The sequence below is a fragment of the Corythoichthys intestinalis genome, chromosome 2, assembly GCF_030265065.1.
Source record: "Corythoichthys intestinalis isolate RoL2023-P3 chromosome 2, ASM3026506v1, whole genome shotgun sequence".
NCBI classification, from domain to species: domain Eukaryota; kingdom Metazoa; phylum Chordata; class Actinopteri; order Syngnathiformes; family Syngnathidae; genus Corythoichthys; species Corythoichthys intestinalis.
The window spans coordinates 49,275,555-49,293,071 of record NC_080396.1 but is presented as its reverse complement, the minus strand read 5'-3'; the positions used below and the strand labels follow the sequence as shown (position 1 = coordinate 49,293,071).

The 17,517-nt window shown below is 39.3% G+C and overlaps 2 protein-coding genes across 2 annotated transcripts in view; one reads left to right on the top strand and one right to left on the bottom strand.

The window, feature by feature from the left end:
* Window positions 1-12,220, bottom strand: part of hdac6 (histone deacetylase 6) — a 24,651-nt gene extending 12,431 nt beyond the window's left edge. Inside the window, exons 1-14 of the mRNA XM_057829418.1 lie at window positions 12,143-12,220; window positions 9,940-10,028; window positions 9,624-9,752; window positions 9,417-9,502; window positions 3,133-3,217; window positions 3,020-3,060; window positions 2,822-2,918; window positions 2,646-2,743; window positions 2,465-2,569; window positions 2,318-2,386; window positions 2,098-2,224; window positions 1,851-1,916; window positions 1,696-1,755; window positions 675-764 (exon numbers count right to left, since the gene is read on the bottom strand). Of these exons, the coding sequence (XP_057685401.1) occupies window positions 675-764; window positions 1,696-1,755; window positions 1,851-1,916; window positions 2,098-2,224; window positions 2,318-2,386; window positions 2,465-2,569; window positions 2,646-2,743; window positions 2,822-2,918; window positions 3,020-3,060; window positions 3,133-3,217; window positions 9,417-9,502; window positions 9,624-9,752; window positions 9,940-10,017 (1,131 nt within the window). The 5' untranslated portion in view covers window positions 10,018-10,028; window positions 12,143-12,220. The remainder of the gene's footprint in view (window positions 1-674; window positions 765-1,695; window positions 1,756-1,850; window positions 1,917-2,097; window positions 2,225-2,317; window positions 2,387-2,464; window positions 2,570-2,645; window positions 2,744-2,821; window positions 2,919-3,019; window positions 3,061-3,132; window positions 3,218-9,416; window positions 9,503-9,623; window positions 9,753-9,939; window positions 10,029-12,142) is intronic.
* uxt (ubiquitously-expressed, prefoldin-like chaperone) lies at window positions 12,213-17,517 on the top strand. The gene is made up of 6 exons (XM_057829423.1): window positions 12,213-12,384; window positions 14,329-14,410; window positions 14,487-14,554; window positions 16,039-16,146; window positions 16,320-16,383; window positions 16,940-17,517. The coding sequence occupies exons 1-6, from the start codon at window positions 12,284-12,286 to the stop codon at window positions 17,000-17,002; spliced, it is 486 nt and encodes a 161-aa protein (XP_057685406.1). The 5' UTR covers window positions 12,213-12,283; the 3' UTR covers window positions 17,003-17,517.

Sequence of the window (17,517 nt, the reverse complement as noted above, 5' to 3'; positions counted from 1 at the left end):
AACGATTAAAATTTTTAATCGAGTTAATTACAGCTTAAAAATTAATTAATCATAATTAATCACAATTCAAAACATCTATAAATTATGCCATATTTTTCCGTAAATTATTATTGGAATGGAAAGATAAGACCAAAGACGGATATATACATTCAACATACGGTACATAAATATTGTGTTTGTTTATTATAACGATAAATCAACAAGATGGCATTAACATTATTAACATTCTCTTAAAGCGATCCATGGATAGAAAGACTTGTAGTTCTTTAAAGATAAATGTTAGTACAAATTATAGACATTTTCTATTAAAACCCCTCTTAATGTTTTCGTTTGATTAAAATGTGAAAAATTTTCAATCAAAAAATAAACTACTAGCTCGCCATTGTTGATGTCAATAATTACACCATGCTCACGCACTGTGCTGAAACTCATAAAATCATTTGGGCCCAAGCGCCAGCAGAGGGCGCCAAACACCCAAAAAACAAGTAACAAGCGGACATTACACTGCTGTCATTTTAATCTGTTTGAGAAAGGCATGTGCGTTAATCGCGTCAAATATTTTAACGTGATTAATTTTAAAAATTAATTACCACCCGTTAACGCGATAATTTTGACAGCCCTAGTTTATATATATGAATGTTCGAATGTTTTATTATTATTAATTCTTTTTTTACCTCGAGTGCCAGAATGAGTCGACCTTCTGCCAAAGACATCAGCATGTGCGTGAGTGTCTGGAAACATTTAGGACTCACGCACATCTCGCCCTGGAAACATAACAATGCTATTTTTTGACAAATGAAAATTTGAAAAAAGAAATTCTTTCAAAAACTGCTGTCATAAAAAAAATTTTTGTTTTATTTGAGGATGTAAAATTATATAAGAACAGTATCTACAGGGTGACCCAAAAAAAAGTTTACACTCAGTTGACTGCTTGTTTAAAAGCCATTGAAACATATTTAAATAGGTTGTCATGGTTAAGTGATACATTAAGGTCACTCAATGCAGCTGGTAATCTCTCGTCTCTACAACTCTACAATTCCTGTGCTTCTGCTGAAAATGAAGAAAACTTTAGCTGTACCTGAATTGCTGCGTGCCGGTCTGGCACCTACTGAGATTGCAGCAAATCTGAGAATATCCAGATGTGCAGTCTACAAAGTTAAAAAGAAGCTGAAAGATACTGGAACAGCCTCACGAAAACCTGGGTCTGGAAGTGACGATTTGTGCGGACCAAAAAGTTGATTGACAAGGTTATATGTGGCCACCCCAGAGTCTAGATCTCAATCCCCTGGATTATAGCATATGGGCAACTGTGGAGGACAGTGCCTGTAAGAAGCCACAAACTTCTGTGGCAGCCTTGGAGAGGTCCATTGTTAGATCTTGGGAAAAGATGACAGCATCCTACATAAAGAAGACCTGTCAAGCATTCCGCAGGCGCCTGGAGGCTGTTGTGACACTTAAGGGAGGACACATTGAAAAATAGAGTGTACTGTACGTGTTCTTTACAATAATGTATAATTTGTGATTCAATTCTAATTCTAAACTGAATAAACATGGCATTTAAGTTGTATTACGGCAGTGTAAACATTTTTTTGGGTCACCCTGTAGTAGTATTAATTATAATAGAGCTAGTACAAGAAATATAAAATGAGGTAGTGATATCTTCACATAAGTGAGCTCTAACGAGCCCTGTTGTACCTTGGGATCCCCCAATACAGCATCAAAACCTGCTGAGACCAGTACAAGCTCTGGCTGAAACTTAGGAAACAAACATACACAAACACGGGGAAACAATGTTTTAATTTAAAGGTGTGACATCAAAGAGAAATTGCAGAGAGGGCAGTGGGAGTTACCTCGTAGGCAACAGGAAGTAGCAATTGCTGGAAAGCACACACGTAGTCTGCGTCGCTTTTTCCTGCCTGAAAAGAAGCCAAACTCTTCAATTGGGTGACAGAAGGTACAATTCACAGTTGTCATTCATACTGTACATCAGAATTACTTACTAAAACATTTAAACCATTTTTACTACATTAGATTTTTTGGATTCTTGCCTTGACTCAATAAAGATTCAGAAGCTGCATTAGAGGATATTTGACTGACCGTGCTCCATGCCAGGTTGATGTTCCTTCCTTCGGCAGGGGGGCAGCCGACAAAAGTACTGTGAGACTCAGGTAGGTGAGGCCAGAATGCACCATGCTCAAACCTGTGTACGCTCATGTACAACACGCTGACTCACGCATACACGTTTAAAGACAGTTAAACAGCTCAGCACTTTTGGTAATGCCACATTTTTGTGTTGTTTAACCATGAGAGGCGTCACCTGGGATCTTCCTGGAAAACATACTGGATCCCTTGACCATGATGAACATCCCAATCCACGATCAAAATTCTGACAAACATTCACATACACTTAACTTGATGAGTTCTAATGTCCAAAATGTCTTAATTTTTCACATAAGCGACAAACCTTTTAACACTGTGTTTTTTCTGAGCATAACGAGCTGCAACGGCCACATTGTTGAAAATACAAAACCCGTTGGCCTCGTTTGATTGAGCATGATGACCAGGAGGCCTGATACAAACAAACATACAGGTATTTGTTTATTATTGAGACACCTGACTCCATCATTAACAGCTGTCTGACGAACCTGACAACAGCAAAGCCGTTCCTAAGTTTAGATGTCAAAACCTGGTCAACGAGCTGTAGCACTGAACCCACCGCTAGTATCGACACATGGAAGGTCTCCTGTAAAACACACAGACACGAACGTACGTAACAGACAGTAATGTGTATGTGTGTGCTTCTGTGTGAGTGTGTTCTTACTGGATGGATAAATATGGAATCATATTTGTCAGAAAGTTGATGCAGCTCTGTTTCAGACATTTGCTGAGTGGACTTTATCAGGTCAATGTAGTTCTTCCTATGAGAAGGACATGAACACACATGGAACCGAAGTTGATAAAAGATGTAAAAAATGAAATGGTTATTTCATGTTCAGGTTTCATGTAATTTTGAACTTACGTGTGAACAAAAAGCAGCTCTTCATCAGTGGCTGCTCTGGGCTGAAACACACACACACATCTGATTCTCCTGCTTTTGTATGAAGTCAGGAAACGGTCAAGCGGCGCTCACACCTGCACTCGAACGCAGCGAGACAAAAGCTCTTGTCTTTCTAGCTCCTCCATGATGAACCTCAGTCTGTCTGGGCTTTCTGCATGACTGAACACCGAGACCGATCATTAGTCAGGTTACATATAGTGTGTATCAAAGTTCCAATTTGTGTGTAAATGTTGTTATTTTGCCTGCAAATTTTCTTGGATTTTGTCCAAATGGTTCAGAAAGGGCATAATTTCTTCATGTGAAAAACATGCAGAAAAGCGCAGCGTTAGGAAGAGTGGCCACTAATTGTACTCAAATACTTTTCACTTTAGAATAATACAGTACCCGCTAAGTCTGAACGATATATTGTTTAAACATCGCCATTGCGATGTGCGCATGCGCAATAGTCCCATCGCAAGGACGCACGATGGTTAATTTTATTGAATTTTTTTTAATCCACAATTTTTTTTCTTTGCTTCATGCTTTCCCTATCCCGAGCTGATAGCCTATAGTGTTACTGTCGTTCCCTCCCTCTCCCAGCTCTTTGTTCCTCTGCGGCACTTGCTGATTAAAGTTAACAGAGAAGCGGACTTCAAACGCGCCGCATGTTTCAATAATGGTCTAATTTGTTAGGCACTTGCTCCATGAACGAAGCGCACGCTGGAATGAATGTGTGCGTGTAAAGACGTTTGAGGCAGCCGGTGTTCTGACGAATGGGTATGCTTAGTACACCTGTTGTGTTGTGCATCAACAAGTAATGCTCTGCGCATCGGTGCCCCATGTGGTCAAAGGGCACCATTTCAAGTCAAAATTTGTCTGGCTGTCTGGCTTTATTTGGCAACTATGACACACATGTTCATCACAATTGGTAAGAGGGTGCATCCTGGACAGCAGAAGAACGAGTTTATATTGTTTAAGCAGTTTTCGAATGAAATGGTTTGCTTGTGGGGAAAAAAAAAAACGTCTGGCTCAAATTGCTGGGTGTCAGGCCAAATGATCAAATGGCGGAGGACTTTACCTGTTATACAGGCGACACGTGTTCGATTACCACTCAGGTACTTTGTAAATGCTAATACACAACTACCGTATTTTTCGTACTATAAGTTGCACCTGAGTTAAAGTCGCACCAGCCATAAAATGCCCAATGAAGAGGAAAAAAACATATATAAGTCGCACCGGTGTATAAGTCGCAGTTTTGGGGGAAATTTACTTGATAAAATCCAACACATAGAACAGATATGTCATCTTGAAAGGCAATTTAAAATAAAAATACAATAGATAACAACATGCTAAATAAGTGTACAGTATGATAATATTACATAATGCATGAAAAACGAAATGTGAACGTGGCCGGTATGTTAACGTAACATGGCTAATTAAGAGTTATTCAGATAACTATAGCATAAAGAACATGCTAACAAGTTTACCAAACCATCAGTGTCACTCCAAAACACTAAAATAACATGTTAAATGATATAATAATGTCTTAATAATTTCACACATAAGTCGCTCCAGAGTAGGGCTGCAGCTATCGAATATTTTAGTAATCGAGTAATCGACTGAAAATTCTATCGATTAATCGAGTAATCGGATAAAACAAATATATTTTTAGGTGAAGAGCAATTATAAATATACATGAGAAAACAAGACATTTCATCTAATTTTGAACCATTTTCAGTCAATCAATGTCTTTATTTTCGATGTATATTGTTGAAAACAGCCAACAATTGCATCTCAGATGGAACTAGAACTACAAAAAAAAAGAAGAAAAAAAAAAGACTAATTCACTGCTTTCACTCAAAAAACTTTAGATCTTATTACAAAAAAAATTATATATATCTTACCTAAAAATGCCGTTATGCTTGATAACACACATCACTTAAAAGTTTGGATTTTTTCCCACGTCTTTCAATTGAATTTCTCTTTGTGTCAAGCCATTTTTAAGTTCTAGTTAAGTTTTAAGTTAGTCTAAACTGCAAGTCCTGATAGGATTTTGAGTTTTTGCAGTGTTCAAAATAAATGTGTGATACAGGCTGTATTGGAGCACATTAGCACCAGTGCTACTTGGTGTTTTATCCAGCAATGACTACTGAGCTAAAATTGATAGTTAGCATGATTAAGTTTTTTTTTACACCCTCATCACTCCACAATGCTATGTTATGTTATGTTAAAGCCTGTATGTAAGACACGTTAGCCAAGCACCGACAGTGGTCATAATTAATAGAAACCTAGCCCTCCGCAGGGCTAACGTTACTTCAGAACAGTAACATTAATCTTATTTATTAGCGCTTAGCGCTCTTTATTAGTGCTTAGCGCTGTACTGCTTTAAGATGGCGGCTGTTCACTAAAGCTGCCCAGACGCGGCCGAGTCTGTCATTTAGCATCTAGTTCAACATACATGTGATCTCTATGAGACGCATGAGACGCTACCTGTACCAACGTAGCATCGTGCGGGCTAGTATTTAGCAACGTCGGCGTCGTTTGTGGCGGCTGTCGGCTGCAGTAAGTTTTTTTTTTTCCCCCTTCTTCCTCTCCGCACGTGACAGCGCGTTGTCCCGCATTAAAAGTGGTCCGAGCAAAACGTGATGCTTAGAGCTGTCAAAATAAACGATTACTCGAGGTGAATAAAATTACTCGGATCAGTTTTTAAACTCGAGTTACTCGAGTTGCTCGAGTACTCGTTTCAGCTCTACTCCAGAGTATAAGTCGCACCCCCAGCCAACCTATGAAAAAACACTGCGACTTAATGTCCAAAAAATACGGTGTAATATGAAAAGGGAACCAAACTCAATTTTTTGAAGCTGTTGTGAACACTACTTTTTCATAAGGAAGTATTAATTTGGGGCTGGAAAACATGCCTAGCTTGTATATCAGTTAAGTCAATTTAGAAAAAAATTGTTTTTGTACCCCGTGTTCTTTGGCGTTCTTTCAGACATGCACAGATCTGACTTGTCTATTGCCGCTTTTCTGACACCAAAACATTCCTGCACACGTCCACGGTGAATCGCGCTGTCAACCAGAGCTCTCTTCTGCACCATCACTTATTTACTTCACATTGATTTGGTAAGTAAATATTTGACTATGTCTAAGGCAGTGCTTCTCAATTATTTTCTGTTACGCCCCCCCAGGAAGATGTAAATGTTTCGCCCGCCCCCCCCCAACTCTGCCGCCACTGTACATAGTATCATTGTTCTATAAAATTATAAGTACACCCCTGCCTAACATTGTGTCCTTTTTTTCTATTAAAAAAAGTAACATAGTAACATTTGTTTGTAAAACAAAGCGCATCAATTTGCCTGGATTAAAAAAAGAAGTCACATCCAAACTGTAAAAATAAACTCAAGGTACTTTTTTGACAATTTGATACTAAAAAATAAAATTTCATAATATATAATAATAAATTTAAATTGATAAGCAACATTAACTCATGGTAACAATATGCCAAACAACTTCACCGAAAAAACAAAAATGAATAGCTCAAAAACGACAGTGTCATTGGACAGAGGGACAGTTTTTATTTTTGCTGCAGGCAGTATGCATGCTACAAAGTGCATGCTGGTTTACTGATGTAACACTGACAAAGCGGGACGATTGTTGCCAATATTCAGCACGTTTTCGCTCAAAAACAATCAAGCAGCTTATCAATGAGATTGGGGTCTAATGTTTTTTAAGCGACGTCTTGATCGATTTGGCTTCCCGCTGTCCGCTACACAGTAAACAGTGTCAAAGCCAAACTGCCCGAAAACGGCGCATTCTCGGCTGCCGGGGGACGGCTATTTTTCGGCACAACACCTGGCCCGAAAACAGCGCAGAGCTCTTCATATCTCTTTTGCAGTGCGCTCTTATTTGGTTAAAAAATACTGCGCACACTCTGAAAATGAGTGTGCCACTGCCACCCACTGAGTGGATGTGCCATTACACTTTATTCTAGTATGGCAAAAAAGTATGTTCCCCTAAGTCACATGCGCCACCCCCGGCATCGCTCTGCGCCCCCCGCCCACTATTTGAGAAGTACTGGTCGAAGGCAACGCGACAGTTTATAATAGAGTAAAATATTGTAGGGACTCTTATTTACAGTGCCTTGCAAAAGTATTCGGCCCCCTTGAACCTTGCAACCTTTCGCCACATTTCAGGCATCAAACATAAAGATATAAAATTTTAATTTTTTGTCAAGAATCAACAACAAGTGGGACACAATCGTGAAATGGAACAAAATTTATTGGATAATTTAAACTTTTTTAACAAATAAAAAACTGAAAAGTGGGGCGTGCAATATTATTCGGCCCCCTTGCGTTAATACTTTGTAGCGCCACCTTTTGCTCCAATTACAGCTGCAAGTCGCTTGGGGTATGTTTCTATCAGTTTTGCACATCGAGAGACTGACATTCTTGCCCATTCTTCCTTGCAAAACAGCTCGAGCTCAGTGAGGTTGAATGGAGAGTGTTTGTGAACAGCAGTCTTCAGCTCTTTCCACAGATTCTCGATTGGATTCAGGTCTGGACTTTGACTTGGCCATTCTAACACCTGGATACGTTTATTTTTGAACCACTCCATTGTAGATTTGGCTTTACGTTTTGGATCATTGTCCTGTTGGAAGATAAATCTCCGTCCCAGTCTCAGGTCTTGTGCAGATACCAATAGGTTTTCTTCCAGAATGTTCCTGTATTTGGCTGCATCCATCTTCCCGTCAATTTTAACCATCTTCCCTGTCCCTGCTGAAGAAAAGCAGGCCCAAACCATGATGCTGCCACCACCATGTTTGACAGTGGGGATGGTGTGTTCAGGGTGATGAGCTGTGTTGCTTTTACGCCAAACATATCGTTTTGCATTGTGGCCAAAAAGTTCAATTTTGGTTTCATCTGACCAGAGCGCCTTCTTCCACATGTTTGGTGTGTCTCCCAGGTGGCTTGTGGCAAACTTTAAACGAGACTTTTTATGGATATCTTTGAGAAATGGCTTTCTTCTTGCCACTCTTCCATAAAGGCCAGATTTGTGCAGTGTACGACTGATTGTTGTCCTATGGACAGACTCTCCCACCTCAGCTGTAGATCTCTGCAGTTCATCCAGAGTGATCATGGGCCTCTTGGCTGCATCTCTGATCAGTTTTCTCCTTGTTTGAGAAGGAAGTTTGGAAGGACGGCCGGGTCTTGGTAGATTTGCAGTGGTCTGATGCTCCTTCCATTTCAATATGATGGCTTGCACAGTGCTCCTTGAGATGTTTAAAGCTTGGGAAATCTTTTTGTATCCAAATCCGGCTTTAAACTTCTCCACAACAGTATCTCGGACCTGCCTGGTGTGTTCCTTGGTTTTCATAATGCTCTCTGCACTTTAAACAGAACCCTGAGACTATCACAGAGCAGGTGCATTTATACGGAGACTTGATTACACACAAGTGGATTCTATTTATCATCATCGGTCATTTAGGACAACATCATTCAGACATCCTCACTGAACTTCTGGAGGGAGTTTGCTGCACTGAAAGTAAAGGGGCCGAATAATATTGCACGCCCCACTTTTCAGTTTTTTATTTGTTAAAAAAGTTTAAATTATCCAATAAATGTTGTTCCACTTCACGATTGTGTCCCACTTGTTGTTGATTCTTGACAAAAAAATTAAATTTCATATCTTTATGTTTGAAGCCTGAAATATGGCGAAAGGTTGCAAGATTCAAGGGGGCCGAATACTTTTGCAAGGCACTGTATCTGTGCCACCACAATGGATGATGGGTAGTAGTGGCAACCACGACTGAGTGTGAGGTAGTGATTGCTGTTGTTATGTCGTGTGTTCTGTTCAATAAAGTGTGCTGGGGGTTTTTTTGTGTCGTGTGGTGTATGGGGCACAAGAACAGCAAATGTTAAAAACAAAAGCCAGTCTGTCATTCTTCTCCACATCGCTTACCACAGTATTTACTTACCAAATCGAAGTAAAGGTGTTGAAGAGAGCTCAGGTTATGATATTGATTGTTCATTTCACACCTAGCATTAACAGAACATTCAGCAGTGTGTCAAGGGGAAATATCTCTTGTGTCTTAAATGCATTGTTGAGCATTTTCAAATAGTTTAATTCTGAGATATTCTATTGAGTATTTTCCCTTCATTTTTTAGGGGGCACGGTCATTACTGTTTGAAAATGTGTTATTATTGAATTAGCATATGCATGCTTATTCGGGTAATATCTGGGAAGGATGGGAGCAACAATCTGGCTTTTCATTTTAAGGGCACCTAAAGGGATCGCAGTGACCTGTGGGCATAACTACTCACCTCTGATCATGTGACATACATACATTTGTACAGTGCATAATCATGTCAGGTGATCTTACTTGGAATCCCACAGGTTCTGATGAAGAGTGAAAGTCTCTGAATAGACCAAACCTGTACCAGTGACAGGCGAACTGTTGGACAGGTCCTAGTTAAGCACACCCAAACACACACATATATCAAAATCAAATAACATTATATGGGCCCTTCAGGTATTCTTATTCACAGTGAAGAAAAGGTTTGGCTGTGATGCAATTTGTTCCACTCACCATCTGCTGGAGTTGGACATGCAACTCCTCATTCTGTTCCTCTCGGTTCCTTAGCATTTTCCCTTTCTTCTTTGCCTCCTGCAAACCTCCACCTTTTTTCCTCTGCTGCTCTCCTTGACCCACGCCTCCCTGCACACATGAGCACATAGACACACATATCTGTTGTGTTCAATGTGCTAACAATCAAAATAACTTGTAAAAAATTAACAAAGATGAGTGTTACTCAAGAACACTCAGTGTATGACATGTTAATATGTCACCCATATTTTACACTCTTGAATGAAACACTGTGCAGACCAACGTTCACTTGAGCTACCTGAGGGGAGAGACGAGGAGACCGCCGTACTGACTTTGGTCCGCATGATGTTGGAGGATGATCAGCTCCAGATGACATCTCAGACTCCACTGAACACAGTATAACACCCTATTAGTTAACAAATACTTGTACAAGAGCTGCTATTAACCCCAACTCGCACTAAGTCACTCCACATGCCGGCTCACTAACTGACAATTTTCAAACTAAAATGTGCCTTTGGTCTTTCGTCTTTACTGAAATTACAACTCCCACTCACCAGGCCACACTAAGATCCCAATATTAGCTCCTTTCAGAAGCCTCAAGAAAGAAAAAAAAATCCCTAGTCCTTAGTGGTCACTGGCTCTGCCGAGATGAAGTAATTACAGGTGCAAGATAATTATCGGTCCGAAAATAGGAATTATGACATCATCCCAATAAATCCGATAACATTACTAATAGCCTCGATAATATGCAGAATAATATTTTTGGCACGGTGTCGGCGGATTGGGATGTGTTTGTTTGTTTCCACTCCTTTTCTGCCAGTATGCAAAGTTTTGTTACTGTTCTAGAGGCTGTATTTTGCCATCACTGAGTGATAAACATTACTATAGCAATTAGCAAATGTTTGTATTTTAGAATGTTATGTTTACAAGTTATTGAGAGGCGTTTTGGATATTGATAGGCTTGCTGTCCTATAATTGCCAGGTTAGGAAAGTTGTTTCACGGACCACTACCACAACAGTCTCCTCTCCTGTTGAACCAAATGTTTTATCTGCTGACAAAGCACAATACCTGTTAGATGTATGTTTGTTCTATTTCAGTGCTCATTGTTCAGCGGAACTCATCTTCAATGACACTGGCTGACTGACTGATTGTGATTGACTCAAATTATATATATTTGAAAAAATAAATATAGGCACTTTATTAGAAGTCAAAACTGTTCTTGTTTTGTTCATTTTAACAATGTTCATGTCATCATGAAAAATTTGGTTAGGTCAAAGTTAAATCTATACTGAATCCACCACTAGTATTTTTGACCTCCAGGTGTTCAAAAACTCAGGTGAATATACATTTCAAAACTATATATATATTATCGGTTATCGTATTGGTATCGGCCTTAAGGAGCAGGAAGTTATCAATATCAGTATCAGTTTCAAAAAAATGGATATCGTGCACCCCTAGACGTAATCCATCACAGAGGACACTAATTGTTGAAGATGTATAGGTGGAATTCTCAACCATTTTTCTTTCATGTAGAGGTTGCTCAGACTGTCATATTTTGTGCTTCATAATGCATCACACATTTTTAACGAGAGATGGGCCTGGTCTGCTGGCGGCCCACTCTTCTACTACGAAGCTATGTTGTGGTAATGTGAAGTGTCCCTGCTGATTTCTGAAAAACATATTGCTTGGATGGCAGCATATTTTTGCCTAAACCTGTAGCGTATGTATCTTTCAACATTAAAGGTGCTTTTATTGGATTTGCAAATTATAAATGCCCCAGCCCTAGATGTTGGCTTTGAACTTTGTGTTGATAACAACCCACATGTCCCTTTTACTTTTAGGACAAGACATCCATGATTTCCTGTAACAACTTGAATTATGGACTCGTCTGATAACAACAAACTTTCCACACTTTTTCAAAGAACAACTGAAGGATTGAAGTCTACTAAGGCATTAATAATCTTTTAGTATAACATAAACAAATCAAACACAATATGACAGAGAGTAAGGGACATTTTTGTACAATTAAGTAAAAAAAAAAAAAACAACAAAAAAAGAAAGGAAAGCTAGGCATTCTGCTTCTCTATGAACGCTGCTGTCACTCAACTAATGCTATAACTCATTTTAGACCACTGATAAACTACCCCTAATTCACAGTGGCTTGAGTCACTTAAAACGACTACTATAAGCAAGTAGTTTAACCAAAAGAATTTGCTATATGGGGACAAACTCACTGATAATGTCAACAAAACGCTTAGGGCCAACTACAGACCATTGGGAAACCTCAGATGCCACTACTAGAAATCAAATCCAATATTAAGATTTAGATACGTAGATGTATATTAATTTTTAATTAACGAACAACGAGTGATGGTCAGCTAATATGTGAGTCGCTAACTAGAGTACAAGATAAAAAAAAAAACTAACTGTAAACTTTCACGCAAATATTTCCATTCATTTAGGTTAGGCTAAAAGAAATCAACAACATGAACGGACTTACAGGAAATTCTTTGCGTTTTTTTCCCTTCTTGACCGCCAACGAAAAGTCGCACAACAGAGACGTCACAACGCAGCGCGCTTCCTCGCCGTGACGTCAAATTCGTGTGCCGTCAGTAGAATACAATACAGAAAACAAGTGGTCATGTCGCCTCCAGCTGATTCCGACACCAATTCTTATTCAGTGGATTTGAAAGTGCTGCAGTATGAAAAATTTATTGACGAAGTACTAAAGAAAGATTTACAGTAAGTGACTGAACGCTGTGGTTGTCCATTTCATAACTCGTTTGATAGTTGCAGTATTGTAATTGGTACTTACACACACTACTGCACATATTTGAAAGCAACAGGTTTTCCTAGCGCCTTTAAGCTGCATATCGGGCGCGCATTCTCGGCATAGACCATTTATTCACCTAAATGCTTCACAATTTGAAACGGTTAACTGTTGACTTGATCTCATGTTTGATATGTTTTTGTCAAAATATAATGTAAGAATATCTATCCATCCATCCATTTCCAACACCGCACAGCCTTATAGTTTTTTTGTTTTTTGTTTTTAACCTATCGGTCGTGTCAGGCCCCTTCCCTAAACTAGCGGACACGCCTCCATGCGCCATTTTGAGTGTACCACGGATGTAAACAAACCAGAACAGGAGTAGCTCCGACGCCTCCAACTTCATCGCTGGATATAAAAAACTCCCTCGTTTATGGTATCAGCGCTTACATTTTAAAAACTATAAATGTCTCGAAGCTCACGGACATTTCACGAATGGCTGGGTGCAGGATCTCTTCTCATTTCGACCGCAGGACTGCGAAAACACAGCCGTCACTCTCGTTGCTCCTCTCAGAAACATGATACAGCGCTTACTTCAACATTGTTGAAATTGAATTGTAGCTTGAATATCATCTTAAACATCTCATGACTAAAACAGGTTAAGGAACTGTCATAATGTCATGCAAATTCATGTATATTGCACAATATACTGTTTCAGTGTTGACATTGCCATGCAAATACGTGCATTTCTCTCAATGCAGGACTTGTCATGTGAAGTGGGACAAATTTACTTGAACACATTATTCTACAACTAGTGTTATTTTACTTAGTATGCACATATTTTATATTTCCTTGTATTGCTATTTTCCGTTAACCATTGTGCTGCTACTGTTTTGAGAATTTTAGTAAAACATATCTTTAAAAAAAAGGAAAACTGTCATGCTTCCTGTTTTGTTAGCAAACATCGTATTTCCTATAAAGTGTTTATCTCCACAACATCGTTTGAATGTAATTAATAAAACTACTTTTCATTATCAAAACTAACACCAGTTCTTGATGTAGTGGCAAAGACTCGAGAAGACTTCAAAATTGTCATTGACATACTTTATTAAACAGGTTTAGGTCATCTATAAACATATAAAACTTTGCTTGCACAGACATATTATTACTATCCAACATTGTGGCTTCTTCACCTTCACATGGAAGAATCATGTTTATGGATTTGGTTCCTGTTAAGATCATATACTTCTGACAAACATTTCCGATGAACTTTTCACCATGGATTCTCAAATGTGCTATTTTCCGAGTTTCCTCCACATCTCTAGCTGCTAACTGACAGCTGCCTTTTGTAAATGCTGGGAGTTTGACCTCTGCACACAACATGCCCACACATTCCTGTATGTCAAAACCTCTGTCAGCCAAGACAATGTCCCCAGGTAACAAATTATCAAGAAAACCACTGCGACCCAGGCCAGGTCATCCGACGCCTCTTCGTTAGTTCCTCATCCTGACGTCCATAACCTGTTTTCCAAGTGGGGAAACCAAAAAATCTTACGTGGTGGTCAACTTTGCTGTAATTTTTGTCGTGTGATTTAGTATGGCAGCCTTTCACACAACACGAGTGTCCCATTTTATCAAAGACAATGATGAAAGCAAAGACTATTCTCACTGCTCAGTTGTTTTCAACAAGTGAGCGATGCACCCAAAATGGCGATTTAACCCACAATGCACTGCAGCTTTGGCAAGCGTTACGTCACCTGACAAAGGCCGATTAGCGGTCAAACTGCATGTGCGATTTCATCACCAAGACAAGAATAAACTTAACACTGGTGAAAGATGGTGGACAGAGTTGTTGGCTGCTTAGTTGTAATTTTGAGACACTGTCTATTTAACACTTATTGTGTGCTATTTTTCAGGAGAGTAATGGAGCAACGAGATGCTGTTTATGAACAAATATCGCATTACCTGCAGCTCAAGAACACCTTGCAAGCTCTGCAGGTATATGCACGCACGTACACACATCTTCTCAGACATCAAGTGTGACATACATGTGTTTTTGTGTGTGCGCATATAGGGCACAGACTCTCAATGCCTCAAGGCAGACGTTGACCTGGGATGTAACTTCTATGCTCAGGCTCAAGTGTAAGCTTGTACATGTCCCTCATATACAGCACTACTACTAATAATAATTCTGCATTTAGTGTAGCTTTGCATCTCCATTAGTGATGCCAGGATACAAAAATTGGGATTTTAGTGTGATAGGTACCTTAAAGGGTACCACGGATAGAAAGATGTAGTTTTTAAAAGATAAATGTTAGTATGAGTTACAATAATTTGATATTAAAACCCCTCTTAAAGCAACACCAGGTAACTTTTCAACCTTAATAAAATATTTTCATAACATTTGTGATGGTATGTCAACTGACGACTAATTGAATGACACCTCTTTTATTTCTTGAAGGGGTCTGTATAGCTTTCACTGGCACAAAAACGATGTACCTAAATCATGTGAGACACATTGTTAGCAAACGTGATTCTCTTTTTATTAAACTCCGCACTGGCGCTGCATTAAGGGAGCATTCAAGACCACACTGTTTAGCAACATTAACGAACACCACAAGGACCATGTTATATTTTTTGTACATCGATCGTGTGTGTATTGTTTATTGATCCATTAGCTGTAATCACTAACTCAAGTCCTCAGATGAAAAGCAACAAACAGTCCGCAAATGCAGAAGCAAGGCTTGACCACAAAGCAGACAACAATCGTAGAGGGATTGCGTACAAGGGTTTATTAAACACACACAAAAACACACAAAAAACACGCGGCGGGAGGGAGGGAGAAAAAAAAAGTGTCCGTGACAGGTCGGGATTAAAAAAAAAAAAAAACTGGGAAAACTGCAGTGGGAGGCCGTAAAAGCTAGGCAAAAACAAATAAGGCACTCAAATACCTGCACATAGTAGATGATTCCAAAAACCAGGGCGGCGGACAAATGAAAAAAAACAAAAACAGAATACAAAGAGCAATGAAGGGATGGAGAATACAAACTGTCAAATGGCAGTAAGTCAACATCTCGGCAAGCCGCCTAGGATCGGTTTAAAGACACTGCTGATGAGCTGGAATTAAATTCAGGTACGACATTGGGAACTCATCCCACAGCTCTGTAACAAAACAATCTGACCAGCAGCAGAATGTGACAAAATCATGCCAGTCGTCATACTAGCTTCGCTTGCGAGCTAGCACAGCTATTCTCCCAGCCCAGCCGTGTCATCACCCTCAGCGTGCATTGCGCGTGTAAAACGTGGTGCCCCTCTTAGGTCAAAACATGTGCTAATATAAATAGATTCTTAAGTCAATTGCAATAATGTGTTTCTAATAATACATTTTAGTAAAAGACAACAATTGTGGCTTTTTAGAACCTTCAAGTCTTTAAGTCAAGGGTTCCCTTTAAATACCAGTACTAAACTGGTACTTCGACAAAAATCAATTAACTAATTCTTCCAAAAGCATTCCACAGAAATGTTGAAACGGCTGGAAATTCATACTAGCAATACAAATGCTGTGCAAAAGAATAGTTTTGAGGAAGAAAAATATGCCACCTAATCAATTGTCCTCATCTCCACAGAGAGGACTCGTCCAAGATCTACGTGTTAGTGGGCTTTGGCTTCTTTGTGGAGATGGAGCACGATGAAGCTCTTCGCTTCATCGACAAAAAGACCAGTCAACTAACAGCGTCAGTGAAGACTCACACAGTTTACAGGAAATCAGACAGAATGTGTAGCTGATAAAAATCCAGTTAATATTTTAAACATTTTTCCACTTGTAATCGCAGTGCTGGCTAGTTTGTCCATGGTTTTTCCCAGCGTGACATGCTGCCCCTGTTCATTTTGCTTGTGTGTATTTTAGTTTCACAGACCAGTTGACCAACAACTGTGCCACAATTAAAGCAAACATCCGCCTGGTGCTTGAGGTCAGTTTCATTACCACCACCATCATCGTAATCATCATGAAACGGAGACTAAAAACATGAATAGCTTTCATAAGAACAATCATGTCGGAAATAGTTGAGTCTGCTGTATTACCCACCACCAAGTAAAATTATCCTGCCTGAATCTGAAAATTATTTTTATTAGAGCATCATGTGTTTTCCTTCTAATGTGTAATTCTATCAATACAATTGGCTCTACATTTTGTATATTAAAATACCTACTCATCATCTGCAAGAGAAAAACTGACTTTCTTGAATTTTGAGGTTGCACGTTTGATAAAACTGAATGAGGGAGGATGAAGGAGGGAATGGATATTCTGAGACGCAGATGGCAATGATCAATCACCAATAAATTGAGTAAAGTCCCACCTCCCACCATATCACTAATCAGCATTCTATGGTCCCTGTACCGTGTCAGTGTAATTTTTTTTTTTTTTTGTTCAGTGCATTAAAATTGAAGGCTAGGGCTAAGTGAGATAAGACTGAAACCGGAAGGTAATTGGGAACCCTTGACTTTGTCTGTCTCATTGTCCTTCAGGGTCTACGGGAACTTCAGGGCCTGGTGGACTTGCCAGAACGCAGCAGAAGAGAAGTCTTTTAGATGTTTCCTTTCTTCGTTCTATTCTGAGGAGGAACCAGGTCCGCCATCACGTGATCAAGAGGATGAACCAAAAAATGTTGTGGTTTTTCTATCATGGTGACCAGATTTTATGAACTATCATCTGCAAGCGAAGAGCTGTCTCACTATGTCTGTATGTGGACTGAGTTTATGCATTGAATGCAACATGAGGAAGAAAGTGCTCCTCTGGCATTCACGTGCGGACAGTTGCCATGGTGACACAATGCTGAATCAGCACTGTTTCCAAAAGGGGCAGGGGCGATAAGGTTTGAGTAAATTTGTTGCTACTGATTGCTTACGTTGAATTTTGTAACTTGGCATTAAAAACATTCTGTGTGGTATTAAGGTGTAAATAAAATGAGAGTCCCATATTTTTCAAAATATGATTTGTATATTACCAAACAGAACCTGTGAAATTTTGTGAATATGTTCTACGTTGTGCAAGTTGCAACACCTGTGAAATAAAATACACAATAGCTCCTAGCTGGCTTTTTCTT

Bases quoted from the DNA above. Each gene is read 5' to 3' on its own strand.
- uxt (XM_057829423.1), top strand. From the start codon at position 12,284: ATGTCGCCTCCAGCTGATTCCGACACCAATTCTTATTCAGTGGATTTG. The intron at 12,385-14,328 runs GTAAGTGACTGA...GCTATTTTTCAG, and splicing joins GTACTAAAGAAAGATTTACA to GAGAGTAATGGAGCAACGAG. The intron at 14,411-14,486 runs GTATATGCACGC...GTGCGCATATAG, and splicing joins ACACCTTGCAAGCTCTGCAG to GGCACAGACTCTCAATGCCT.